The sequence below is a fragment of the Eurypyga helias genome, unplaced genomic scaffold, assembly GCF_000690775.1.
Source record: "Eurypyga helias isolate BGI_N326 unplaced genomic scaffold, ASM69077v1 scaffold8819, whole genome shotgun sequence".
In the NCBI taxonomy this organism is placed as follows: Eukaryota; Metazoa; Chordata; class Aves; order Eurypygiformes; family Eurypygidae; genus Eurypyga; species Eurypyga helias.
Genome location: NW_010270065.1, coordinates 46,518 through 68,173, shown reverse-complemented (window position 1 = coordinate 68,173; position 21,656 = coordinate 46,518). Strand labels below are relative to the sequence as shown.

The 21,656-nt window shown below is 43.4% G+C and overlaps 1 protein-coding gene across 1 annotated transcript in view; it reads right to left on the bottom strand.

Moving 5' to 3' along the window:
* Positions 1 to 21,656, bottom strand: part of LOC104514573 (glutamate receptor 3-like) — a gene marked incomplete at its 5' end in the record, with an annotated part of 79,542 nt that overhangs the window by 34,388 nt on the left and 23,498 nt on the right. The window contains 5 exon segments of the mRNA XM_010158302.1: positions 669 to 867; positions 8,137 to 8,513; positions 18,214 to 18,420; positions 19,594 to 19,701; positions 21,021 to 21,125. Of these exon segments, the coding sequence (XP_010156604.1) occupies positions 669 to 867; positions 8,137 to 8,513; positions 18,214 to 18,420; positions 19,594 to 19,701; positions 21,021 to 21,125 (996 nt within the window).

Genomic DNA, 21,656 nt, shown 5'->3' with positions numbered 1-21,656 from the left:
TTCAGCTTGTGGCTTGGCAAGTGGAGAAAGGAAGGACGATCTTAAATAAAAGTGTATACTCTCCCCTACCCCCAAACACCGCAAACCCAGCATTTCCCTAAGCAAGGTGAATACAAGGCAGCATTCTGGGGTGCCCATGTTTCACCCCTGACTTGATACAGCCACAGCCAGCCACTGGCCAAAGACACAGCAACAACAACCGCAGCAATCCATGCACCACGTAGAAACGAACGGCAGCACATGCCTCCCATCCCCCTTCTCATTCTGGCAGGGGAACGCCGATGTCGGATGGCACTAACGGCTGCCAGCTGGGCAAACACAGCAAGTAGGTCAAGAGCATCACTCCTCCATGAGTTTTCTTTGCTAAATATTGTGCTAACGCCTGCATTACTGCGCATCAGACTGAGGTTCTGGAACTGGTGTTAAAAAATCCCTTCCCGTGATATCTGGGGTCACGTTTCCCATCTTGAGATGTTTCAGGTTGAGCAAACCCACCCATTTTTGATAAAATGCCTTTTGATATTAAAATCTGTACTCAGGCCTGTCCTGATTGCACAAAGCAGCTTCCACCAGAACAGCTATTACAGTTGGGCAGAAAAAACGACTGAAAACCATACATTAGGCGCTTACAGTTTAGAAAAGCTCTAATGGAGATTTAACAGACTTACTCGAAAGAATTCTTTGGTTGAGCCTGAATCCAAAGTGCCATAGGCTATTTCGGTTTGTTTGGCCAGGTCCTCTGCGCTCTCTATGGGAGAAACCATTCTTTCCACCGTAAGGAAGGCAGCAAGATTAGCAGTGTAGGAAGAGATAATGATGAGAGTGAAGAACCACCAGACTCCTCCGACAATTCGCCCTGAGAGAGATCTACGGAAAAACACACATCATCAAATTGCTTTGAAGACAATCCTTGATTATTTTTTTTTTCATTCAAGAGAAATTCACACACACAAACCATTTGTCCAGATCTTCCAGGTATCTGTAAACAGGCAGCCTGTGAGCAGCTCCTAACAGCCTTCCTCAGGAGAGCAAACTCGGTGGGCACCTGGTCTTACCTAGTTAAACTCTCCAGTCTTTCAGTGAAAACAAGGACAGCCAATTAAATAATTCACCTGAGCCAACACCATCAGAGACTTGGAGAGGAACAAGCTCTCTTGACTTCCACGGACCCTTTGCTGGAAAAGTCTGCTGCCAGAAGACTTTTGACTTCTCTGCTTGCCCAGCCTGTCCCTGTGGCTGGATTTGCCCACTGCCATACACTAGCAGCATCTCTCTGGGGGCTGCCCAGCTCCGAGGACACGGATTTACCTTTTACTGCACCTACTCTCAAAATGTAAGGTGTAGTAAACTGCAAAAAGGAGTCTGAGTAAACATGCAAAGGAATAAACCAAAGATGATCCATTGTCCTTCTCTCATCACAACCTAGCAGGACTTATGGACTGAATCTGCATACTGAAGTGAGGAGAGAGGCTGGTTTGTTTTATGCTCTATGTTAATTAGAATTTGCATGCTGCACTGTTCCAAGTCAAGCATATTCCTGCTTAATAGCAGAGCAACAGAGAAGGAGGCAGAAAAAAATGTGTCCTGTTTTTGTTGTCGTTTTTGTTGTCGTTTTTGTTTTTTAGAAGGATACCATAAGGACTAAAAAAGCCTTTTTGTAAATATACAATTACAAAATGCCTTGTGGACAGGAGGTCTGGATCCTGTCAGTAAGAGTTCTTGATGCTTTACAGCAATTAAACATCAGGCTCAAAATATTTGTTCGGGGCTGAAGGATGCCAGTGCCACGCCGCTCAGCTGTGTGGGGAATTTCACCTCCATGTACACTGCTCATTCTTCAAACACAGCATGTTGACCAGGAATCATGTCAGGAGCTGAGACAACACTATGTCATATATTTTCCCTTAACCCTAGTGGTACCAATGGAGGAAGAATCAATCCCAGATACATTAAATCCGTGGAACCTGGATGCTGTAGTCCTCAGTTTGTGTGAAGGGAAGAAATAGAAAGCAAGGAAACTCTTACCTGTTTATTTGTTTCCTTCAAGCCCCTCAGTGCCATCCCCAGACAGTGGGTACAAGTTGTCCTACCAACGGATGGAGACAGGAAAAAAACAGTCTCGTGATGTGCCTCCACCCCACCCGCACAGGGGGATGTGCTGGTAAACTGCCTAGTCTTGGCCAGAGCCTGAGACTGCCTCAGCCATTCAAAAAATCCCATTAAATTATTAAGGAAAAAAGAAATTAAAAAAAAAAAAATCCACACAACATTAAAGAACACACCAAAGAAAAAAGATCGCCAACACAATAAAACAGAGAGCAATCTGGAATAGGCTAGAGGAATGTGGAGAAACAAAGAGGTGAAGCACCGCTGTTCACTCTCCTCTGCCCAAGAAACAGAAGCAGCAGCTCCCACTGAGGGCAGACGCAGGCTGGTTTCCATGGATTACAGCAGGCACCACTTCCCAGCGCGGTGAGCGCCGCACTGTAGCGATGCGCAGGGCGGTTCGGGCAGTTACAACGCTCGGCAAAGCCTGAGGAGCGAAGCATCAGCTCTGTTCATCAGGAGGCGACGGCTTCCAAGGTGTGAACTCCGAGACATCGCCGTCACTCTGGCCTGCATGTGCTTCCTCAGGTCAGGCACGCATCCGCCGGATCGCTGAGAAGCGAAGGCTTCCTTGCCTTTCTTGAAGGCCGCCCAAGAGGATAAGTCTTCCAAGTTTCAACGTGCCCTGTGCTGCAGCTGTGCTCACTAACAGGTGGCTACTGAGCAGCTACAAGAATAAGTTGCAGAAGTATAAATCCAGAATAATCTAAGTCAAGGAACCTCCCTACCTCGCTCTACGTTCTTTGTAGGCATCAAGTGAGTATCTTGGGATTTTAGAGATGGTCAAAGTCCTTTCTGGTTAGGTACTTTGCAAAACTCAATACTCCACACACCAAATCAGCCTCGTACATGGGCTGATGCAATTGTAAGGCTTCCTCTGGAGAGAAGGAGAGGAGACAGGCACCCTTAGAAAGAGAATTATCTCACTTGCTGTCACGTGGGACACGTGAAGGTGCCCATCTGTCCCATGACTTCGGAGGGAACCGCGATGCCTACCTAAAACACAGCCTACTGCTTTTAGATTGTTAAAATTCATCTCTCCCTTGTTCATTCCTTCATTACCCTTCATTACATAGTTTCCATCTTCAGAGAAGACCTGGAGTTGAAATCCTCCTCCCTGCAGCGAGGTGGGCAGTTTCGGAGGCAGCAGAAGTCCGTCCGGCAGGTATAGCAGATGAAACATCCACCTGCCTACAGCACGACCAGCTTTACCCCGGATTTCCAGGTTCCTGTGGCCCTCTTGCTTTACAGTAGGTCTTGAAATAGGAAGATGAAAAAACCCACACTTGCCAGGGTGTTTAGATAAATTCAGTGGAACTATTGGGAATAAAATAGTACGTGTTTGTTCTCCATATAGCTTCCCATAGGAAATGTCTTACTCGCATCAGTAGCTGCCCCTTCTGTTAGCAGGACAGATGGGTTGCTGGGAAGATGATGTGCAGAAGACAAGCATTTTCCAAACCAGGGAAACCTCAAGCTCACGCTGCTGTACAACAAAAAGTCTGTCAAGCTGCATGCTCATACAGCGTGTTGCCCACAGAGAAAGGTGAGCAGTATCTTGCCCCAGAGATATGCATGAACCAGGGCAGACAGATACGGGACCAAAAATGGAGAGCAGCTGAGGGGCATGGGAAGGTGGGCACGGCCGCACCCCTTGACAAAGGTGACACTTCCCCGAGGGTCCTACATGCAAGAGAAGGGTTTTGCTAGATGAGGACCAGAGCTGTTCCCAGATGAGTTGAGGTCACTTGTCAGAAAACTGATGTCACTACAGCATTGTTTATTCCAGAGTCTTCCAATGAACCGGGAAAGGAAGATCAAACAGCTGCTACTACGAAGCAGTTAGGGCTGACATAGCTGTAACTGGTGGTAGCACAGGATGGGGCAAAAGAAAAACAAAACAAACCACAAAGCTGACACCCAAGGAAAGACAGAGAGCCGAAGAACAAGCTCACGGAAGAGCACGGCCTGGCAGCCTCCATGTCCAAAGGACCCCAGTTCCCCCCAGTCCATCTGCTGATACGAAGACTCCTTATACCCACTGCAGGGGCTGGTGTAGAGGGACGCTGGAGAAAAAGGGTTAGTACACAAACACCGGGCTGGTAACAGGAGGATACTTGCTTGTATTGCAAACCACAGAAATGTCTGTCCATTACTCAGATAATAATTATAGAAAAATCAATCACAGCTTTTAATACCAGCACTACTTTTTCTGATGCAGACATACCTGTCCAAGTGTGCAGTGTTGTAATTTAAAAACAAACAACAATGCTTTATCCCAACATGCCGTTTTCCAAATTGCCTCAATAAATAGATACTTTGCACGACATTATTTTAAAGTGAATTAGCATGTTAACAAATGAGAGGAGTAACAAAGACCTGGAATAACAGAATTGTAACTCAGTTATCAAAACACAGTCAGACGGTGTTTTCAAAAGGAAGGAAACAGGAAGAATGCATACCTTGAGAGGAAATTTAAAAGGAAGCATGGAGTCAAATGAGAGCAAATTAGTAACAAGAGAAAAACAAAACAAACATTCAAATTCACATTCAGTTTCCATGCATTCAAACAAATCCTCATTTATTTATCAAAACAGCTTCAATTTTGTTTCTACTCATGGCCATAAACCAATCTGATTTCCTATAGCACACAGAAATAATAAGCTTCTCACACTACTCAATTTTTAATTGGGCTCTTCTGATCGATACAAGGTGGCTGTTACATTGACAAACAACCCTGAACAACTTCGGTGCAAACTCTCCTTGTCTAGAAGCCCGTCATACTCTGAGCAGACGTTACCTGGTACCCACCAAGCCTTAAGCTCGGTCCCTCGCTCGCACGCCCAGCCAGCCCTCTACCTCGCCTGCTGGCCTCGTGCGGCCTGGTGACACAGAACACAGTAGGTAACAGCATCTGAAGCGCTGACTTGAGATGCTTCCATCATAGGAACGGGCAGTGGGAGTTTCAGAAATCTCGTTACCCAGCTCTCATTGCTATTTCGAAAGTCCCACAAAGTCATTCCCATGGTCTTTAATAGGAGTCTCTTGAGTCTTCTGCTGTGAAAATAGGGACCTAGAAATACGGCCTCTTAAATGACCAACCTCATGAGATAATTTTAATGAATCCCCTGTCTTTTTCCATCAGCAATTAATTAATCTAGCCTCTGTTCCACATGAATAAAGAGCAAAATGAAAATACATGCTCTCACAGAGATTTCAAAGATACTTTCGCTCAGAACAGTGTTACAAATTTGACTGTGTTTTCTCCTGATTCCATTTGCTGTACACATCTTACATTAAAGCAAGTTTAACAATCTACTTTTGATCCATCAAAAGTGAATTTTCAATGCTTTAGCTTGCTATGCAGAAAACACAGCAGCCTTTGATAGCAGAAGAAAACTGCTGGAACAATTGCTGATTCCATCAAGGGACGCACTAACCCCCATCCTTTGGCTGCTATCTGATTGTGTTTAGACGACTCCTATTAAATACAGAGAGGAGAGTATAGGGATATATCCTCTGGAATATCCACACAGCATACTCACCGAGGATAGATCTAACTAGTCATTAGATGTCACAGCTGTTCCACACAAAGGCAGCTGAAAGAGCCTTTATCAGCAAGTACAAAAGTGATCTCTCCAGACTGCTTGTCGGCATCTCTCTACAAGTGCTGTACGCTCTCATTTAAGAAATTTATTCAGACAAAACTCACAAAGGAAGAATGAAGCCCCTTTTAATGGCAATAAAATAGTATGAAACATTCATATAGTCAATGTACTGTGAATGGCGTAACCTTACAAAGATACGGATTAAGAATGAAATACTTGGGAATAGTCCCTTCTATGGAAAAGAAATTTGACATTTAATCAACTTAAATCAACATATTGGTCAAAGGAACAGTGCTTCTGGAATTTAAACCAAGGTATTGAATTTCTCGTCAGTAAGAACGCATGTATCTGCCTGGAACCTGTTACCATGAAAGATAGCAAAATAACTGCACAACGTCTCCAAACGAGGGCCATATACTAATACTGAGCTAATAGCTTCTGATGGACAGATAAATAGGTTTACTGCTCCCTCTTTTTTTTTGGTAGGTATTTCCAAGGCACTTATCATGGTAGCATTGAAAAAAATAGAATATGTTCCACTCGTTATATAAAGTAAATGGCTGAACATGTCAGAGTCACATGAGAGCTTAACAAAAATCCTATGCACTTCTATTTAACTGTCAATAAACAGACCTAGTGGAAACAGTGCAATGCCTGCAGCTTTCCATGTGATGTCCCAGTGCTTATTTCCCGGTCCTTTATATTGGGCACACACATGGTCAACAGCAATTTAAATGTTATCACTACTCATCACCTTTAAGAGCAAGCAGAGAGGCAAAGTTTCAATACGGAATTTAGGCAGAAAGCAGAAACACCGTGTATAAACAGGAGGAGAAGGCTCACAGCTATAACTATACAGCCAGGCAGCACACCCAAGGACTGTTAACTGCGAATCCTAACGCACAGTCATATCCAGGCAAAAATGTGTGTGTGTTTTACACAGGATAAATATGCATCTGTCAGTAAGTATGAAATCTAAATGCTGCTATCAAGACTTTTAAAACACGTGCATGACCTGTATCAAACACCAACAGGCATACGCCAGGACCTCTGAATGTCCTGGATTTCACTGTGGTCACCAGGAGATTTGAATGGGCAATGACTGTGAACTAAAGGATCGTTATTGCATTGTAATAGGTAAAAATCATGATCCTTCCCATGGAAATTCATAGTTTTCTCCCTTGCTTCAGTACAGCTACTCAAAATCGCTACCACTACACGTACCAGGAAAACCTGGTAACTTTTCAATGATTTGGGTACTGAAAAAGGTACACAAATGTGGAGATTGACAAGGTTCATGTCGAATATAAGTGCTTAGACAGAAAAGAATCTGTCTCTGTTGCTTTAACTAGCAACCTTGTTAAAAGGAAAAACTGCATCCTGTTTGTACTAACCAGCTATTTTTAATAATTAAGAGCTGTAAACTGGTTATTCAAATATTGTCATACAACATACAAATAGTGCTTCATCACCTAGAAACTGGATAATTTTACTGCTTATCACAGGCACATCACCAAAGTATTTTACCAGTGTAAATGCAGAAACATTATATGTGTTATTAAAAAATGATTTGGGGTACGCATTGTTCAGTTAGAGAGCGTTTCACTAGTCTCAGGTGGTTTTCAAAACACTCCTTTAAAAAACCAAATACAATTCTACAATCGTTAATACCAGTGCTGTCTGTTCAATCTGAACTAGTATCAAACATGTTTTGCTACGGCCTTATTCAGAAAGACTGTCTGCACGAATAAGAAAGAAATCTTTATGGAAACTGGCAATCCTTATTAGGCCATATTGACTATGAACGCAGGGACAACAGAACAGACTGGACTGAAATAACGATAAACAAACAGGGTAGTATGCAATAGCTGCTAGAGGGGCACGTACGGAGACCTGAACATATGAAAGACAGGGGTAAGCAAATTAGTAATAGATGAAAGGATGGTTCAAGAAGAACAAAAGTAGAGAAATTAGGCACAAAAGAAAGTAAGAGACGAGCAGAAGCCATGAGGGGAGATGTTTTAAAGTGCTGTTGCATGTGACTTTTTAAAATAAACAATTCTTATTTTGCAAAGCAGAATGTTATATGCACCAAGGAGATGACCGTAAAATGAGATATGCAGCAAAAACACGGTAGCCCTCCAAGCATTGCTGAAAACAGAAAACCCTATGCATTTTACAGCCTCAACATGGTGTATATAAGTTTGGCAGAAATGCATAAACGGCATTGTAAGGCAATGCCACTCGCTCTGGAGGTTAATGTCAGCAAGCATGGTGGCTCGATGATGATACTTAGCATTGAATGGAATGTCAAAACAAAAATTTGGAATTAAAAGAAATTTGAAAAAGTAACATATATGCACCATGGCATCAGAAAATGACCATAAAATGCAAAAAGGTGATGGAGTGATATGGAACAAACCTTGGAGAAATATCGCATCCTTGCTGCATAAAGGCACCCAGGGAAAACCAAAGGCTGTTAAATATTCCAAACTCATTTGGAGGGTCGGGAGGATTCTGAGGGTCACGTGGTTCTTCACTGCTGTCTTCCAAGTGCCATTCGTAAGGGCTGAATCTGCTGACTAGGAAAAGAACTACGCTGACGCCAATGTAAGCAAAGACTATACACATCCAAATCTCATAAGCCAAAGGATCCAGGAAAGAGAATACGCCCGGTTTAGATTTCTGAGGCTTCTTGATCATGATGGAGATGCCCAGGCTCATAAAGGGTTTGGAAAAGTCTATGACTTCTTCTCGCACCAATGTTATGGTGAGGGGGGCAACAGCTATATCTGCTCTCTGCAAGGGAAAACAAACCCAAGTTAGTTACAAAACAGTTGAAACCTAATCACAATCTAAAGTCTCACACTAATGAATCAGATAATAAATTACAAGAGCGAGAAGGCAACATTTTCTTTGTAGCCTATTTTGCAGTCACTGGAGTAAAGGACTACCTGATATTGATAGACAATTATTAAGAAAAAAAATCCAACCATATTAACAACAAAAATTACAACCAAACCTGTGCCAGGGTCTCAAGACAGAGGCAGATACGTACCAAGATGTATTTGTTTCTATTAAGTTAAAATGAACGAGTAAACACCATGCAAACTGGGCAGTGAGATGGCAACTAAAAAAAATGGTAATGGTCTAATAGTAATGGCCTGTATCTGTCCATCTGTCTTGAAGACTTTGGGAAAATTATGTGTTTATTTTAATTTTCCCTTTTCAATTCTTTCAGCGAGTTCTTTTGCCTTACTGATTAAATTTAAAAGGAACCTCAGAGAATTAATCAGTCACTGAATTTCTGCTGCATTTGGGCACCAGCGCTAGCATATTCCTTTAAACCCCACTGCAATAAAGGATAGAAGATGGTAAACTAGCACTGTGAGAGAAACCAGACTGCCCACCCTTTCTGTAGTCAATGAAAAATAGTAATACAGATTTGTGAGTCCCTGAGAAGTAAATAGCCTGGGTTATCTAAGAAGAATGCAAAGCAGTATTTTTCAGCATAATGTATGCCATCCTATTACACAGAACTTAGCTCTGTAACATACAGCACGCACCAGGGCTGCGTCACCTGGAAGCACAATCTCATCTCATTGCATCTATCATTCACCAGCGTGTGAATGGTCTATCTGAATATACCCTGAACCAATACCCTTTCCCTTCAATCAATACATCTTTGCTGGATTCCAGGGGAGGGTAAGAATGTGAAATAAAAAAAAGTATTAGTTACTTGATTAAAAATAGCAGTCCAGAATAGATTTTCAGCATATTTAATTGTATCTGTATTTCTGTAACAGAAAGATACAAGTCATGCTGTTTAGATAACCTAGCCTTGATTCAGCCAAGTACTCAAGCAGGTGTCAGCAATTGCAACAGAGAGGACTAAAATGTTAAAACCCAAGCCCTTTCCATTAAAGAAAAAGCTTTAATTATTATCATGAGAGTCCACAAACCTACATAAAACTTTTTTAATCTTCTACTTTAAATCACCTAACTATTCATGTTATTGATACTTTCAAAGATTCTCTTTTGTTGGCAATTAAGAATTTCAGAAAGAAAAAATTATTCTGAGGGAAAGTTTAACTTACCAGTACCTAAACTGTTCACCTTTTAAATCAGATTTCTGTTTCCCACTAGCAAGTACGTATCTCTTTTTGGTGGAAAAATAAAGCCTCATTAAGCAGAAGTTTGAATAAAAGTTAACAGGAAATGTTAATAAGAAGTGATTAAAATCTGTGCCATAAAATAATTGAATATGCCTTTATGTAAATCTGATGGCAATGTACGTGACTTTCATTAATATCTGCTTTGTTCCTCCTACGAGCTAGTTGGTTTGGGTTTTTGTTTTTAAAGTTGAATAAGCAGAAATGGAAAGCCTTCTCACAAGGTTAATGTCCTTATCACACGCTCTGTGCCAGCTGGTGCCTCAGTGGCACCACGCCGGAGGCACCTCCGAGATGTTTTAAGACTGATGCTAATGGCAGATGTGTCGGGCAAGCACTGGCCCTCTACGACCCTTCCCACAGTAATCATAGAACCATAGAATGGTTTGGGTTGGAAGGGACCTTAAAGATCATCTAGTTCCAACCCCCCTGCTGTGGGCAGGGACACCTTGCACTAGACCAGGTTGCTCAAAGCCTCATCCAGCCTGGCCTTGAAGACAGTTATCCTCCATGAAGCACCCCTCTGCATACACGACCTCTACATTTGCTCCAGCCACGCAGGAATCTCTCTTCGATGTTTTGTACTGTCATGTACAACTACGGGGGACGGGTACAAGTTCCCTGCTTGGAATAATCAAATAAACCATGCCTGCACATGTACGGAAGCCATTCAGGAATCGTGGCCCTTGGCGTACCCTTTCACAGCCCTCTTCAGCCCCTTTAGACATTCCAGGCCATTGCCCTTCCCCTTGAGTGACCGCTTGCGTCAAGGAGAAAACCCTCCCCTGACTTGTGGTCACTTACCACACCAATCTGGCTTAACGTGGCATGTCTATAAAAACTGAAACAGCCCGAGTGTTTACTGGCTTGGCACAAGAACGTGTTAATCACCTAAGGATAGAGGGAGTTGGGGCGACATAGGTAGGGTGCGGTAACGGGACCGGATGATGCCTGACCTTCTTCACTGATTAATTCCTCCAAAACACGTATTTCTCTTGTACCTGCTGCCTGTTGAGCTACTGTTAAATATTAGGCGTCTGCGGTCAGTAAGCATGAGATGCACACAGAATATCAGTTCTAAACACAGTCAGAGTCCACAGCTGGCTAGGAGACTAAGCACTTTGACCATGGCTACTGTATTTCACGTTGAACTAACGAGGTGCTTACACATTAATCCTTATTAGAGCAAGCTTAACGGATCAGAACCCCTGCAGAGACTTAGCAATGACTCCCCATGAAGGGAAGCTTAGGTGGGAGGCAGGTGCCTTTCTGCCTGGCACTTCTGCACGCAGACAGCCAGCCTTGGGGCAGCTCGTCAACATAGGAAAAGGCTGGTTCAGCTATAAGAGCATTTAGTTTCTGTAGCGTTTTCCTGGACTTGGAGAAATTTAATTTTCCCAAAGTAATATTTTAATTGCCAAAGTAGACACGGTGGAGCTCTTCCTAAGTGCTGATGCAGCGTGCAATAAAGCCTGCACCTCCTTCATGAGCAGCTGAGTTCATGAAGGATGTTCCTGTGGGGTCTTTGTGGGGATGAAGCTGATGTTGTGCTGAAGCACAGAGAAATCAGTTTATAAAGGCCTGATTGTTACCATGTCCTCATGTATATCATAAAGGATTTCTCTGTAAATAATTTAAAATTGCATTTTAATATTACAAGGGTTAAAATTATGTATTTTCCTGATACATTTCTGTCTTTCTGCTTTCCTGCCATTTTTGATAGGCGTTCAATATATTGGAAACACCAACAAACACCCTCATGCCACAAATGAATATGGCAGCAATTGTTTTCTGCAGAGGGAACAGGCACGGGTTCAGACACAGGGTCTCGGGAAGCCATTGACAACCAGGGGACTGAGAGTGAACCAGCTGCACTCCAGCACCCCAGCCCGGTTCCCCACCACTGCCCTTAGCATTAGTTGTACTACAGAGGTTAAAAAACAGACTGATCTTTGCTTATTTATTTAGAGATACAGTATTTGAAATGGAGAGCTTATGGAGAGCTCTAAGCACCCTAGGGGATCACTAATAATTGCAGCACAGTTGTGAATTTCCCTCCCCGTTATGGCTGCAGATAAGCAGAACCCATAAAAATTGAGCTCGATTAAAAAGAACACAACCACAACCGCGCCGAACTGGAGAGGGGTTTAAGGACCTCAACAACTAAGCTTTGCTAATCACTCATGACTAATGGCGTTTCAAACATCATCTTCACTGCATTTGAGCCGGGCGAGAAATGTCATGGATTCCTCTGAGGCTTGTTCTGTCTTTCCCGACTAGTGTGGGAGAGACGGATTTAGAGAGGACACGCAGCACAGAAGCACTACCCACTCTGTTCCAAGCTGACCCCAGGGGGCTGCCAACCGCAAGATTCTTAAGGGGATGGCGAAAAAAATAGCAAATGGAAATATCCCTCTACATGGAGAAAGAAAAACGATAAGATGTTCCACCTCTAATCCAAAAGGAGGGAACGAATTCTTCAGCTGCAGACATGAAGATGAGTCTTCCTAACTTCAAAGCCATGCACTGGAGACAGCAGGAGATACCGGCTGGAATGATGACTGGCTCTGAGCACATTTTAGGATTTCTCAGTGCAGCCTGAGGTTTCCAGGTTATCAGAAAAGGGTGTCAGAGCAACACATCACCTGTGTTACCTGCTGGTAAAAGCTACCTTGTAAGGAGAGTCCAGTATACCCAAGGGTATCAGGGTGTTTTGAGAGGCTGGGTCATGGGGGCACTGTGTTTTTAACACATTAGCTCCCACTCATTTAAAAACAGGAGCTGATACCTGACTAGCAGCATGCACTGAAGTCTCAATGTGCATTAGCTGAGCAGTGTAAAAAGCTATTAAGGTGTTAAAACTGCAGTTGGCCTTGCCTGCTGTAGTTTGTCAATGTTAAGTCTGTGGGTGCTTAACGTGGATGCCCACAGCTCCTCCTGAAACACTACTACTGTACGCAGATGGAGAAATTCGGGGTACATCTGCTTTTTGGGCTGCGGACATGCGTGTGCTCCCTCTGTCCATGCTCAGGTGCAGGTCAGCTGCAGTCTGGGGTCAGGCCAGCGTGACTGTGCCAGGGTTGCGGTCCTGTCCCCCCGCACGGCTCAGCAGTGGCTTGGGCAGGGACCGGGCATCTGTCCGTGCACAGGGGGGTCCGTCTGAGCCGAAGGGCAGCGGCATCTCACAGCTGCCTTTGGGCACCTGTACCTGTGGAACCAGGGGTGAGGGATGAAGGGCGAGCTTCTCCCGCTCACGGCACAGCCAGGCTACGCCACAGACTAAGAGCACGTGGGGCGTTTTGAGGGAAAGTAGGAATCGCATTAGTCCTCCTCTCTGCTTCGATTCAAAGGCTGTACATGCCATTTGTAGTCTTTTTTCTGCTGCTGGGAGAGCCAGAGAGGCCAGCGCCATGCGAGGCTGGTGAGCCTGTTAAAGGCAGGGAGATGTGTAGGTGGTCCCACTCTGACAGACTGCGGGGGCTGCCTGCGCTCGGGAACTGCCTGTCCTTTACATCCCTGCTTCGCTCCTTTACGCTATTTTACATACTGAAAGGTTTTTATAGAGACCTTTTTTAACCTGAGGAGAGTTTTAAAGGCTCTAAAGGTCTGGCTGCTCTTTCCACTCCCAAAGCACTTGTAGTTACAATTAACATCTGTGTTAAGCCTACTGTCAATTAGCCTCAGCGATGTGAAAAGCATCAGGCCCGGGGAGGGAAGGCTTTCCCAGGCAGAACAGTGAAGGAAGAAGAGCAACCTGCTTTAAAAAGGGAAAGAAGCAATAAAAGCCAACAGACATGTGAGGCTTGCCCGACAGAAGAGAGACGATTGTCTGGTGCTCAGCAGCTGGGGGGTACAAGGCCCTGAGCATCACCCACTGTGCGCGGTGGGAGGTGCTGCTCATCAGCCCCAGCCGAGGGCACGTCGCTAGCGGGGAGATCACTTGCCCGGCTGGTTTGCTTTGCTGGTTAGATTTACTGATTCGGTCTCCCAGGCTGAGAATGATTTAGCTACTTTCCTTTTCTAAACTGTCGAGGAAAAAAGCTTTGCCTATTTGCTATTTTTATTCTGTCAAAAGTTTCCAAAAGTTTTAGAAATTTCTCTTAGTTTTAGAAATAATAGTGCTTGAATTGGTAGTTTTTTTCTGGTAGGAAGAAGAGTCTTATTTTGACACCATCAGACTGAAAGAGCAAAATTAAGATTTTCTTCAACCTTATGTTTTTGTATTTATGAAAAATCAAATTTCATTTTTATGTCAAATTTTATTATCACTATTAATTATTAACATTATTATTACTACTATTACCACATTCGAAAATTGCTAACAAATCTGAAGGCCCTGTTAGCTCTTCTCTAACAACAGTTCTGGGTTCTCCTGTCTGAAGCTAAGACTTTGGGAATATCTGCTTGGCAAGAACTCCCTGTGTCCAGGGCTGCTGTCCCTATGCTGCCAAGGAGCAAGTCCTTCCCTGCAACCAGGTTCATTTGTACAGCCCAAGGAATGGTCCAAGAGGGCCAGCTGAGATTGTCCTCGACTTTGGGGGGCTCTACGGCACAGCAGACTCCTACGATCTCCAACCAGCCCTGATGTGGTATGAGATAGTGGTGGGAGAATTCCTAATGGGAAATACTTTAGTGCGTCCCCCGGCAGTGTGTAACTCATGGGACTGTTCCAGTTAGCCTAGTTAATACAGACCTCCAGCTAGTCTTACACCGGAGTCAGGGCTGTGCCGGTCAGCCTCAGGACCCGCAGCACTGTGGCACAGCACCGCTGTTGCTCTGAGTACAGCTCAGTGCACACTGAGCCCCTTCCCATCCCTCCTCCTTCCTCACTATTCAGAGCCTTTTGATGAAGAGGTCTGGAAGCTCCACGGACTCGGCTGCACTTTCCTGACTCTACGCTGCATCCCACAGGAAGCAACAGCAACAACGAACTGGCACAAACTAAACATTAATTACAGCTAATGAGGGGTTTGGCATTAAAATGACAAGCCATTCACTTCCTATGACTGTCCTAAGAGCATTTTTAGAAAAGAGTTGCATGCATGGGGCTATGCAAAAAAAGGCACAGCATTCCAAAAGCCTGGTAAGACTTCCCAGCAGTGCCAGGTGGTGGTGAGAAGCTCGTTGGGTCAGGAATATGCTGTATTTGACAAATGACTAGTCACTGTTTATCACTTGAGACAAATGCAATCTAAAAGATTGTGTTTTCTGACACAGCTCAGTTCAGCTGTTGGATAACTGGTACCAAAACCAATCAGGCCCCTTTTATCCCCCCCTGTCTGTCTTCCATACATACTAATAAAGGCATTTAAAATCTAATCTCCCTCTTGTCTTCCCAAAATGGAATCCAGAGGAGCCAAATATGACAGTCATTTTGCAGAGAAGCCTCGCAGGGGCATTAGGGGTAACGTACAGTTTTAGTTCCCTAATAGAGTTTTAAACCCCTGAGAGATAAAGTAAAGTCAGCACGTAAATGAGGCGCTTGCTCCAAATAATTAGTGCTTCTGGAGCACTTTTCATCTTCAAAGGGCTTTGTGCACATCCTTGGGAGTGTGGTACACAGCCCCTTCTTGACAGATGGAGAAAGAGGCCAAGGGTATTTCATGTTTGCAAACAGGGCTGGGGAAGGGTCTGGAGGGCTGGTGAGGCTCGTACTCAGAATTCAGGGACTATTTTCCCTGCTTATAGAAAGCCAGGTGGATTTCTGCACAGCATGCCAGCTCAGAAGTTGAGCTCGGCAGGATGGGGAGCCAGCTCAGCAGCGCTGGGCTGTAAGCATTAACCTGGGTCTACAGTCAAACCACAAGGGACGCATCTGACCTTTGAATAATTGAGCACTGCAGTGGAGAGGCTTCAGTAACCGAGCTCACAGCATGAGAAGAGGAGCTGTTGGAGGTCAGGGAGGGAAACATTCCTCAGTTTTTCATTAATGAGAAAACACAGATGAAAACTCAGCTTCGGAATACAAAGGAACAGACCTTTTTGCAAGGGAAATGACAACAGTGGGGTGGGTTTGGGGTTCGGTGGGTTTAAGGTATGGTCTATGGTGCCTGCGAGGCTGTTTTTTGCTGGTGTGAAAGGTCACAGTAAGGTGGGTCAAGGGGAAGCAGTTAGAGCTCAGTTTGACGCTAAGGAGGCAGAGCTCCATAAGCTAGGCTTGTCCCGAGGGGTTGTGGAAAAAGGCAGCTGCAGCCAACTTCTTTATCACAAAATGATTTGGGTTTGAACGGACATTTCAAGGTCACCAAGTCTAACGCCCTGCAGTAAGCAGGGACACTTTCAACTAGATCAGGCTGCTCAGAGCCCCGTCCAACCTGGCCTTGAATGTTTCCAGGGATGGGGCATCTACCACCTCTCTGGGAAACCTCTGCCAGTGTTTCACCACCCTCATCATAAAAAATGTCTTCCTTAGATCTAAATCTTAGTCTAAATCTACCCTCTTTTAGTTCAAAACCATTACCTCTTGTCCTGTCACAACAGACCCTACTGAAAAGCTTGTCCCTGTATTTCTGATAAGCCCCTTTTAAGTACTGAAAGGTCACAATAAGTCTCCCTGGAACCTTCTCCAGGCTGAACAACGCCAACTCTCTTGGCTGTTACTCACAGGAGAGGTGCTCCAGCCCCCTGAGCATCTTTGTGGCCCTTTATCCAGTTGGACCTTGCCTCGTACAGCAGCTCCACAGGCTAATCTTACTTGGCTCGAGTCCCAGAGGCAGTGGCCCGTATCACACCTTTCCTCCTCTGGTGCAGATGATCCCTCTGCCTCGCCTGTTAGCAGTGACTGCAGGTTCCCTTTTGTCATGCCTTTTGCATACGGTATGATTATTTTTCTAAGTGAATAAACTGTTCCATTGCTTGTCACTTGCAAATATATCAAAAGGACACAATTACAGCTAATACTCTTGATATTTTTTCAACCACACACAGGGAAACGCAGGGTTTAGGTTTCCGCAGCAATGTAATTACGCTTGGAACTAAACTAAACCTTTGCTTCAGAGGTTCTCTCTGTACTTGTGTTCTCTAAGAGAGCTAACACCAGTTTCCCAAATCGCATGACTGAGGCATGGGGAGTTCAGAAGATTTGCATAATGGGAAACCTCAGTGCAACTGGGAAGTGAAGATATAACCCAGGAGTCCAGACCTGCTTACTTTCTCTGATCAGCAGATTTCCCTCCCTCCCTCCCTCCCCTTAATATGATACTACAAAACCATTTTGAAGTCGAATAGGCTACCAAGTATGTAATAAGGCATCAGGACTGACTGCTCCAGAATAAGAAAACTTTTGCAAATCTAGCTATTACATTAAAAAGACTGATTCATTTGAAAAGAATTATCTCACCAAACATTTTGCAAGACTGATCATATGTTATTCCAAGGAAACTTTGAGGTGACTTCGAGAAATTACACTCAGCCATAGAACAAAAAGAGGCTGTGGAAATATTCCCTTCTGCTCAGATATTTTTAATAAAGGAAAGCTTGTTAAAAATAAACCGTAAAGAAGATTTGGGCGGAATCACAAATCATCTCATTAGCATTTGGGTGAAAAAAAACCAAAGATGAAATATCAGCTTGTAAAGTCTTCTCTGCAAAGCTAATTTTCTCCCCCTTCCATCTGGTTTATCTGTATTCCAAAACTCTCATATTAAAAGAAGTTTCTAAAATGGCAATTCCGGACCATTTTTGTTCTTACTAAACAAAGCAGTGTACACCCAATATAGAAATATAAAGAGGAACGCAATGAATTAGAGTTGGGTTTGTTGGTTTTGGGTATTATTTTTTTTTTTTTGTCTGACAGTTGATTTTTAAAGCCAAACCCAGGGTTTAAAAAGGAAAAAGCTGTGGGTGATTTTACACCTGCATAGCTTCTTACCCCAAAAAGCAACCATAGAACTAACTGAGCCTTTAGTCTCTGGTCAAACACAAACTGACATCAGGGATCTGGCAAGGACCAGCATCATAGGATCAGACCTTTAATAGGAGGGGCACCCCAAGCACTTACAAGACTGATAGAGGAAAAGGAGACAGGGCAAATGCAAAAACAGCATATGAAGGGCAAACTGGATATTCTGCTGTAGACAAGAATTTGAAATTTGCCCAATGGCACTTCTCAACATTTTGTGGACTCTGATTTGGAGAACAGCAGTAAAAAAAGTGACACTTTCCTGCAAGGAAACAATTAGAAAAGTAGACTATAAAAATGGCACTACAAAGAAATATCTAGAATTTTAAAGGTGGTATTCAAACAGACAATCTTTATTTTGCAGTTTATTAACTTTGAGCGTAATCTTTTATAAAGAACATTAAAATGAAAGTTAAGAGAAACTTACCCCATAGACCAGTTCACCCACCATGCCATTCCATATCTTAGTCTCAGGGTCCCTAGCTCCATATTTCCCATCTCCAACAATTGACAGTTTGTATTTTATTCCAACATGTTTTGCTATTTCAGAAGCTAAGTCTACACAATATCCTTCATATCTCTCATTCCCTTCTAGTTGTTCATGGTTTTTCTTATACATTACATATGGTGATTCCTTTGAAACAAAAGTAAAGATCAAAAGTCTATGAATGTAAAATACAGCTTTAAAACACACAAAATGAAAGCTGTTATTATCCTTTATGTTACTGGCAAGTATTTACAATCTTTCCTGCTTTGGTACAGAAATTAGAAAGACAAACTTTTGCAGTTTAAAAAACCTTGGCTGATCCTACAGCCACACATACTATTTATTTTAACCCTAGTACGGACCCATTGAAGACAACAGGACTATTCTACTTTAACAAAATTACACTTCCGTTTGCAGGATTAAGTCTAATTAGACAGTCAAACAGCATCACCGTATCAGTAATTCAGGTTTTACTGTTTACAGAACTGACATACCCAACACCTGTAACATCAAAATCATTTCCTAAGGCCCCAGTGCCCTAGAATGGGGCTGTGATGGAGATATTTTCAAAGCAGCCTAGGGGAAGGTAGGCTAAAATCCTCAGCAGAAATTTTTGTCACTAAATTCCCTCAGTCTTCTGAGAAACTTCTAGCTGAAATGCTGATTATATCTCGCTAAATCCACAGGAGTATAAAATACAACGCTTCAGGAAATAGCACAAAATTGGCTCATGCTTAGTAGAATTGTAACAGGCATGTAATTCACAAACAATACTGTACAGAGCATGTCTGCTAGAGGCATTGGGGCTGACAGAGGTGCTGCTGTTTATGAGACACGGGAAGAGCTTTACTCCTTTGGAATTGCATGGGCATAGGTCGCTTCTCATGCAGTGCTAGGGCAGTTCTAGTTCTCTACAGGCTTCGTTGTGTCACCCTTACTCAGTCCACAGGGGTTGAGTTTACAGGAGATGTACCTGAGTGAGGGGTGCAAGATTTGGCCCTACAGCAGGATGGCCAGATCCTGCAGTCATTTAGATACATGCATAATAACTTCTGTGAGGCGTTCGATTGAGTTCAAGCGTCTGAGAAGCAGCAAAGAGCAATGGTGAGCTCAGTGAGCTCCTCCTGCGAGTAAACTCATTGATATATGTGGAAAATTGCAGGGTAAAGCCCTGTGTACATCTCTGCAAGATACCAAACATTTCAGCCACTTGAAGTCACACAGTATTTGAGGTTTGCCTCCTGGCAAGGTGTCTAACACACCTCAGGAGCCACGTGTCTTGTTTCCTAAACACAAACACACTAAGAACATAAAACTTACCAAGATGGTAGTGACTACTATAGTCCTGTTCTCCACAGATGACGTGTCATTAGAGGGCAGCTGATCTAATGCTGGCACAAATCTTTCATATTCGTTCCAGTAACCAGTCTATAAAAATGGAGATTGTTACCCCCTTACATACATTTACAAGGACTCTGGTGCACAAACTTGAAACAGGAACTGTCAAAACATAGGGCTTTGTGACACTCATGCAACAATTTTGACATTAAAGGACTACATTAGCTTTAATCCAATTTCCTTATAGAAACAATGTTCTCAAGCCCACCTGCAAATAAATACAAGCCAAATCTCAGTACAAATATATATTAAATTCTACCTAAATTCACATCATCATGATGCCTGTGGAATAAATTCCCATGTATCCACAACATCAGAATCTACTATGGACAAGAAAATGAACTGCCCAGCACTTTGAGAAAAATTCTTTGATTTTCAGATGTTTCATCCATATTCTGCTGCAGTTCAGAGAGGGACTACAGTCCCTGCAAACATGCCTGAGCGAGCTTTAGAGTAGATGTGGGCATCGTTAGCAATGCGGGCACGGCAGCATTATCTTCAGGACAGGACACAAAACCCGCTGGGAGCACGAGGTGCCTATTTGTCAGCTGGCTTGTGCTGACCTTCCTGGTCCCGTGGCTATATTGCTATGCTATTACATGAGTTTTTGTAATTCTGCACAACACAGAAGTAACTTTTAGGTGCTTTTCTCTGCACCGTACACCTAGCTGGGCCAGGTATTTTGTTATCAACTGTGTGCAGAAGAGTTTAAGGAGCCTCAGCAGCGACTAAGCAGGTTAGGTACCTATCACCGGGTGAAATCAGTGGGGTTTACATACCTTGGCCACACAGACTCTTCTGTCGATACTCCTGAGACCCTGTCTACCTAATTATTTTTGAAAATCTGTCCTAAATTTCTTTTACAACAGACACCTAGGTAACTATCTCACTTAGGATCTATATTTTGTTTAGGATACAAGAAGATGAGTAGCAACTCCTAATTAAAACCAAACTTATTTTCTGTTAATTTCAGAAGGTTTCTAAAATACACTGGCTGCAGCTTTACTACAGCTCCAAGGCCTAATACGGAGAGGAAGGGTAAGATGAAGGGGAATTTAGGAGACAGGGCTGAGCACAGGACCATGACAGCAGATATTATGCTTGGCAGTGGAAAAACTCCAGAAGGGTTTTAAGGGAAAAAGGGGTCTGAAGTTGGCATGGAAACCAATGAAGACCTTAAGCAGTGTGAGTGGTTTGGTCGAGAAACAGAACAGAACAAGGTTCCTGGGATAGGGAAGACAGCAAGAAGGTGGTATTTCCTCCGGGGCCTGTTATTTCTGAGTTTCATTAGTGTGTTGGAATAAATAATTGTGAAGGTGTGAAATCTGGATGGATATCTTGAAACTCACCTTCCGTGATCCAGCAGCTTTCATTTCATACACATCAATTGTGTAATTTGTTCTCCGCCCATAGGTGTCAAACTGGATGTTCCCCGTCATTCCTTGAACTTGCACCTTAAGGGAATAAACAGTAAAAACATTTTAATAAAAGATTCACTTTATTTTTCCCTTTGTTACATTCTGCAGGAACCCACTAGCTCTAGCACTACTTTTATCTATATGAGACTTTTGACAAAGCCTGTTATATTCTTTGTAACAAAACCATCTCAATTCTGTTTCAGCTGTACATATTCTTCATTAGTTAGCGCTCAGCTGGTGACTCACTACCACAGAGTGAGCTGCATTTAGGTATAAGTGGAATTAGCCCTGCACGTATGCTAAATGGAAGAAAGACTGATTCTGCCATGCTTAGTCACGCTGGGTTCACTGATACAGTATGGAGTATCAGCGAGGCACATGCAACAATTCAGTGCCATTAAACCCCTCACAATACGGTGTACAGTGATTTGCAATACGGTCCAGAATCCCATATCATTGCTCATTCTGGGAAGTGCTTTATTTTAAGATCAGTGCCAGTGTAGGAGAAAGGAATGGATGTCTTCTCTGAACGAGCGGAGACAATTGTCTCTACTGCTTATGGAGTTT